The sequence below is a fragment of the Ascaphus truei genome, chromosome 2, assembly GCF_040206685.1.
Source record: "Ascaphus truei isolate aAscTru1 chromosome 2, aAscTru1.hap1, whole genome shotgun sequence".
NCBI lineage: Eukaryota > Metazoa > Chordata > Amphibia > Anura > Ascaphidae > Ascaphus > Ascaphus truei.
Window position 1 is genome coordinate 20,127,681 of NC_134484.1, and position 7,137 is coordinate 20,134,817.

The following is a 7,137-nucleotide window of genomic DNA, read 5'->3' on the forward strand; positions in this document are numbered from 1 at the left end:
CAGGCACAGGTCTCTGCCCCGTGGAGCTTATAATCTATGTTTTTGGTGCCTGAGGCACAGGGAGATAAAGTGACTTGCCCAAGGTCACAAGGAGCCGACACCGGGAATTGAACCAGGGTCCCCTGCTTCAAACTCTCAATGCCAGTCAGTGTCTTTACTCACTGTCGCTCCTTGTTAGATTTCAGTTTCCTCGCATAAAGAAGAAACCTGCCTTCCCTCACACAAGTACCCAGAAAAGTTAGTGTGCAAAGTTATATCCATGACTGACACACTACAATTGTAATGTTATATTGAAACTAATCCTGCCATCTGCTTTTCCAACCCCTGAAACAAGTTTGAGAATATATGACTGAGGCCCCATGAGGCCAAAAGGCATTGTAAAATCAAAGTTTGCCATGCCAAAAAAATAGCACGTTCACCCTATGCAAAAGGTGAGATCCAGAATATCAAGTTTATTACAGTTATCAAATACCAGTACATCCGATAAGACCTTCGCAGCGAGCACTGTGAACTATAGTAGGGTTTTTTTCCCCTTCAAGACTTCCCAACTCCAAATTTTCCAATCTCAATAAACATAGTAAGTTATTAACCCAGAGACCCAGAGTGTAAAAAATAAGCTGCTAGGAGTAAATGTATTGTAATAATGCATCACCTATTGCACGCTCAGTGAAATGTGCTACCTTGGTATTTATGGATAATCTCTAGTTGGCCAGGACAAACCAGATAAACTTCCTTATTGATTGTGATACATTGAATCCACCTGAAAGTATTTGGCGTGTCGGATGCCAAGGCCTAGGACAATGGGCAGTGGGGCAATAACAGGAAGTGCCCTTGTGGTTAAGATCAAAGGTTTTGCGATTTGGAGATAGATGCTTTATCAATCTTGTGTGCTAAAAGTTACTTATTTGGGGAAGGGATATAATATGCATTTACTCGTCAACTGTAAAGAGCATTGTACAGTGTCAGCAATTAGTTATTAGACTACAGAGCCATTAATCTACTTCCCTTCTGAAAACCGTACCAAACCCGCCTGGGGAGGTATAGTGACGTAGGGCCTACACCAGCATTGTGGTTAAAGAACATTTACAGAAGCTTTGCAATGCCGATGTACGCTTCCTCACTGGCAAAGGGGAGGGAATAAGAAGAATGCAAAAAAAGCCTTTGAACCCAATGTAAACTTTATAATATTCAGAGTTATAACGAGTAACAATGAGGCTGGCTACATCAGTACTTTCATTTACTGCTTCTCTAACTGTAAAAGGATAGGAAGTTTTTTTGGGGGGGGTGATTAAAAGTTCACTTGTAAGCACATTCACGTCTCAGACAGGACAATAACCCGGCTTTTCACTATTATCTCTTAGCATACAGTGATTCCACTGGATCCAGGGATTTTGGGAAATGACATGGAAATGAGCACACCGTGTCACCTTTTACTTCAAATCCATTTTAACATGGACCCCTGTAAGCTTATTATGCCTGCCGTATCACTGTACGCCGCTTTTCAGCACAGCCTTGGTTAAAGAAGTGCAGAGCCAGTAAAACCTACTCACAGACAGCTGTTTCAACCTTTTCGGTCTCATCAGGATGGTTATACTGGCTTTGCAATTTGAAGCTGGGATAGGTTTCAACCACACATGAAATAATTTTGTTAACAAAAGTGAGCACAGCTTTTCATTATGCAAACCAAGCCAGACCTACAGTACAGTGGCAGTCAGAATTCAGTATTTGTTCAGATTACCGCCATTTTCCATTGGCAGCAATGAATAGGATATGAAAGACCGTGTTGCAATAGGCACCGTTTTCTCTGTGAATTTCCGGTAACAACTTAATTGTTGTTGGAATAGGCAGGGATTCAAGGGTTTAAAAATCCCTGGTTTACAACATTAGACTCAGAAAGAAAGAGAAGTTCTCAGTGCCCGAGCACATCACAGGGAGAGGAGGGACATAGCTCAGTTAAGAAGGAAAACGGACACACGTAAAAGTTGGATGACATCAGTTTTGATTGCAGAACATGGCTTCACATCCGGCTCATCTTCGATCAATCCTGACATGATACACTGTTGAAAAACAAAAAGAACGATTCCTGCGCTACTACCTTCAGTGTAGGTACCTGCAAAACGTGGTTATGCCTCGACGTGGCTTGCAAGCTTATTATGCTTTGGTCAAAGGGTTTAACAAAATAACCCTCATTCATGAGATCACTATTTTATTTTAGCCTAATTGGTAGGTGCGCATGAATTGTTCGTTCTTTTTGTTTTTCTATATGTAAGGCCTATCACCAGAAGCAAACTTCTATAGGGAGGGCGTGGTATTATGTACAGTCTCTCACGATACACTGTTGGCCAGTATTTAAAGTTAATGCTTGTACTGTACTCTACTACATTAGGCGATTTCCCATCGGCGCTATTTCCTTGGCACTCCAGTGATACAATCCAGGTCACATTCCATCCTGCCTGGCACCCAGCTCCGTTTAGCCACTTTACCAGAAATATATACAGCGTAAACAGGGAAGGAAAAAAAAAAAAAAAGGATGCACTTACCAATTTGTAACAGAACTGGTGTCACCAAAGCCGTCTCCATAGCATAGCAAAACTCTCTGCCAAACATTACAGCCCCGTGCATCACCCACAGACGGACAGGTATCCGGTCAATGGAGCTCTCGCTGATCGTCTCATCTCTGCTCTCATTCTCCTTGGTCTCCTCTTTCTTCAGTTTTGCCACTGGGAGCTCCTGAATTTGCATAGATTCGGAGTCGGCATTCTGAGGGGCCATCTTCATTCCCGCAAAAATATATATTCTTAGATTCTATATAAATATTAATACTATATATCTTGAAAGATAAATAAAAGATATTTTTTTTTTTTTGTTCAGCTTTCTTTGTCACGTTCCTCATGCAATTAATACTTGTATTCCTCCGTGTTTAAGTAGATGTTTCCACAACCTTTCACGTACATGAGATACGTGCTGTTCAACAGAAAGGTATTTGGTACTAATTCAATCATATGGCTTGATGGTTTACTGTGAATTAGAGTTAAAAATCCATAATTGCCATTCAGTTAATACCAGTTTCATAATTTCTATAGAAGAAGTGGTAAAATTCTTTGTCTTGCTGTAGCAGTTTGGAAAGGCGACACAAAGGTGTGATCCACTGTTAATCCCCATCGAGTGGCTGATTAATCTACAACAAAAAAACACAAGGAAAATAGTTACAATGGGAAACCCTGATCTACTGTAGTTTTGCAAATCGATTTGCTGGCCGAGCGTCAGGGCAAGTGGAACAAATGAAGCTTATATGCTGTATAATTTGCTGTGGTGATGCTTAGAAAACAAAATGACAGTACAGTCTTTGATCAGTGCAAAAACCATCCATCAAAAATGAGATGCGGAAGATGCAAAACATTATTATTTTTTTAATGTAATTTAATAGATAAAATGGATCAATTAGCTTTAAAAAAAAAAAAAAAACATTCTTAGAATAACTGAACAAACCAGAGTTGTCCTTGCACAATACAGTACATTGAAAAACAACATTAATAATGTTTAAACCTGATACGGGTCATGTTGATTTCTTTTTTTTTTTTTAAATGTTAAATTGTTCCATCACACTCACTGCATGTAGAGTCAATATTGAAGATCAACACAAACAAAATTGTCTTAAGTCATTGTACCAAGAAAAGATTAGTGTGTGGATGTCATCTCATATCCTTAGCAATGTTTGAGAGATGGAAAAAAAACCAGATAATGTTTTCTTACAAAACCATTAACACTTTATAATCGTAATAAGAATTATAAAAACATTCTGAACATCCCAAGTACTCAAATGTATTTTTGACCCATTATGCTACAGTAGTTCAGCTATTTTTCTATTTTGCCATTGGACTCGTGACAAGGGATTGCTTATTATATATTTGTTTTGCTTGGTGTAAGCTGCAGTGTAGTGATCAGTTCTTCTTTGGACTTTCGCTGTGAAAAATGATTTGGGATCCATTCAAATACTGTAAATGCAGCAGAAATCTTTGAGGAAATGGAAATATGTAATGGTCTCTTGAACCCAAGCAAGTACTGCTGATCTACTCAACTACCCATAAAGGTTTGACACTTAAGCAATATTGACCTACTCATCGCTATCAGCCATGGGGGACGAAAATGGTTGGCAAGTACAAAAAGTGGTAGCGTCAAAGAAGCTTTGAACGTAAACAAGATCGCTGCACCCCTACTTCCCTTCCAGCCCTGACGTTAATGAAGGGGTACTCAACTAGAGTCCTCAAATCTCCCCAAAAGCTCAGGTTTGCAGGATATCCTAGCTTCAGTACAGATGGCTCAGAGGCCCGGTCTTAGACTTGTGTGGAAGCAGGGATATCCTGAAAACCTGACCAGTTGGGGGGGGGAGGGGAGATGTTTGGGGGCTGGAGTTGAACACTCCTGTGTTAGTACACCATTAAGGGTATCTTTAAGTAAACCAATTACATTGAGAAGCTCTTAATCAACATATCTGTCTGCTACATTGGATTGCTCCCTTTAAAATTCCAGAAATAGGAGAAAGCACTGATCATTCCAGTAACTTTATGATAAAACAAATGCTCACCCATATTTAAAAAAAAAAACAGTTAGGACAAATCAGCAAAAAATTTTTGATTCCTCACTTCTCCTTTTGTGCACAACAGTAGTAGCCGGTAGACAAGAGGGGATAGTGTACATTAGCAAGAAATATACAGCTTAAAGAACGTATTTCACGTGATCACGTGCCTCATCACGAGTTATATCTGCTCTCGCTGTACTGCCCCACTTCTCTCTTTCATTCTCATGGGCTACTAATGATGCGCACTCATGAGAATGGGGAAAACTGCATCTCGTTGCAGAGAGTCCCTATTTTGGAATTCGATTTGTTTTCTTGATCATAAAGATATGCTGTTATAACCATTTGGTACGTCACTTGTTTTTGAAGCCTCTGAAAAAGGCATGTCAAAGACAAGTCCCTGAAGCAGTCTTGTGAGGTCTTGAAAGCTGATCTACAGAATGAAGAATACTTGTGTTGACCAGTTCTTAAAAAATAAAATACATTTGTCAGCCTCTAAGGCCTGGGACATACGGTGAGCCTTGCTGAGCCGCGCTGAGCAGATGCACTTACCCCCCTGCATCTGTCATCAGCGCGGCTTTCGCAGCCGCTTCCGCACGCGTGCGTAGGTGCAGGTATTTTGGAGACAGGCAAATTTAAAATTTGCCGCTCAGGGGAGCGGAGGAGCGGTCACGTGACCGCTCACATCCAATGGGAACGAGGAACTAGCCCCGCCTCGCCTCCGCCTCGCCCCCAAAGCGCGCTCACTGCCTCGCCTGCCAGGACACCAAAAAGCTCCAGTTTGAGCAGGCGAGGCAGAGCTGGAGCGCGGATCAGCGCGGCCCCATGCCCGAGGCCCAAGGATCAGTCAAGAAAGGTGCTTAAAAAAATTGGGATAAGAAAATAGCAAACCACAGGGGTGGCCAACTCCAGTCCTCAAGAGATACCAACAGAGCAGGTTTTCAGGATATCCCTGCTTCAGCACAGGTGGCTCAATCAAAATGACTGAGCCACCTGTGCTGAAGCAGGGATAGCCTTAAAACATGACCTTGAGGACTAAAATAAGCTACCCCTAGCATAGCAGATAGCATTACTTCACCTTCCCACGCACAATGTGCCGATTCAGAATAGTGAAAAGTCCCTTAAAATAGCAAATATATATACGTCACCCACGCCCTGAGGAAGGTCACATTCTGATGACCGAAACATTGGATGCAGTGCCTATGTATTTATCCTGAATACATCAGCTCTGGATTTCCCTGACTGTGTGCTGTCTCGTTTTTCCTGGATCTCTATCTGGTAATATCTTTCTATGTATGTGCATATATGGGATAAGCATCAGTGGATAACCTATTTTCAGTGTGCCAACTGCTTTCTAATATATATATATATATATATATATATATATATATATATATATATATATATATATATATATATATATATATATATATATATATATATATATACAGTGCTCGACAAACCCGGTCGCCAACTCGCCAGCTGCGATCGGATATTGGCTCGTGGCCAGTAACCTTTCCCCTGCTCTGCAAAAAAAAAAATCCCCTGTTCGGGAAAAAAAAAACATTTGAAAAAAAAAAAATCGTAGCTGATTGGCTGTGACGCGGGATGGAGTTGCCAGGACTTCAAACCGCCCTTTCTGCATGGGTAAGTAATGGGGGGGGGGGGTTGAGTGCGTGCGTGCATGCGCGTCTGCTGCTGCTCCTCCTCCTCCTCATATCCTGCTGTATAATTCTGTCAGCTCCTATAATTTACAATTTACTGATCCGGTCATGGAGGAGTTTGGACAGATGCTTCAGGTGGGGGGAATTTAATGCACTTTAAATATTTATATACTGTATACACTAATACATCCTTCCCCCTCTCTCCGGTGCTCCCGCTGCCCGCGCGGGTCTCAACATACTGTAGTGGCCGGGGTGTTTCCCTCCCCTCCTCCCGGTGCTCCCGATGCCCGCGCGGGTCACATACTGTAGTGGCCGGGGTGTTTCCCTCCCCTCCTCCCGGTGCTCCCGATGCCCGCGCGGGTCACATACTGTAGTGGCCGGGGTGTTTCCCTCCCCTCCTCCCGGTGTTCCCGCTGCCCGCGCGGGTCACATACTGTAGTGGCCGGGGTGTTTCTCGCCCCCCCCCCCCCCCATCCTGTGTTCCCGCTGCCCGCGCGGGTCACATACTGTAGTGGCCGGGGTGTTTCTCTCTCCCCCCCCCCCCCCACCCTGTGGTCCCGCTGCCCGCGCGGGTCACATACTGTAGTGGCCGGGGTGTTTCTCTCCCCCCCCCCCCCCACCCTGTGTTCCCGCTGCCCGCGCGGGTCTGAAGATACTGCAGTTGCCGGTGTTTCTCTCCCCCCCCCCCCCCATCCTGTGTTCCCGCTGCCCGCGCGGGTCTGAAGATACTGCAGTTGCCGGTGTTTCTCTCCCCTCGGTGCTCCCGCTGCTCGCGGAGGAAGTAGCGGGGTGTTTCCCCCCCCCCCCTCTCTCTCTCCCCTCCGGCGCAGGTCCCTTCCTGTGTGTGTGTGTATGGGTATGAGAGAGAGATTGTGTGTGTGTGTATGGGTATGAGAG

The 7,137-nt window shown here is 43.7% G+C and overlaps 1 protein-coding gene across 3 annotated transcripts in view; it reads right to left on the reverse strand.

Moving 5' to 3' along the window:
• Nucleotides 1–7,137, reverse strand: part of SLC45A4 (solute carrier family 45 member 4) — a 145,425-nt gene that overhangs the window by 77,337 nt on the left and 60,951 nt on the right. For all 3 annotated transcript variants that reach the window (XM_075581640.1, XM_075581643.1, XM_075581641.1), the window contains exon 2: nt 2,541–3,178. In XM_075581640.1, the coding sequence (XP_075437755.1) occupies nt 2,541–2,778 (238 nt within the window). In that variant the 5' untranslated portion in view covers nt 2,779–3,178. The remainder of the gene's footprint in view (nt 1–2,540; nt 3,179–7,137) is intronic.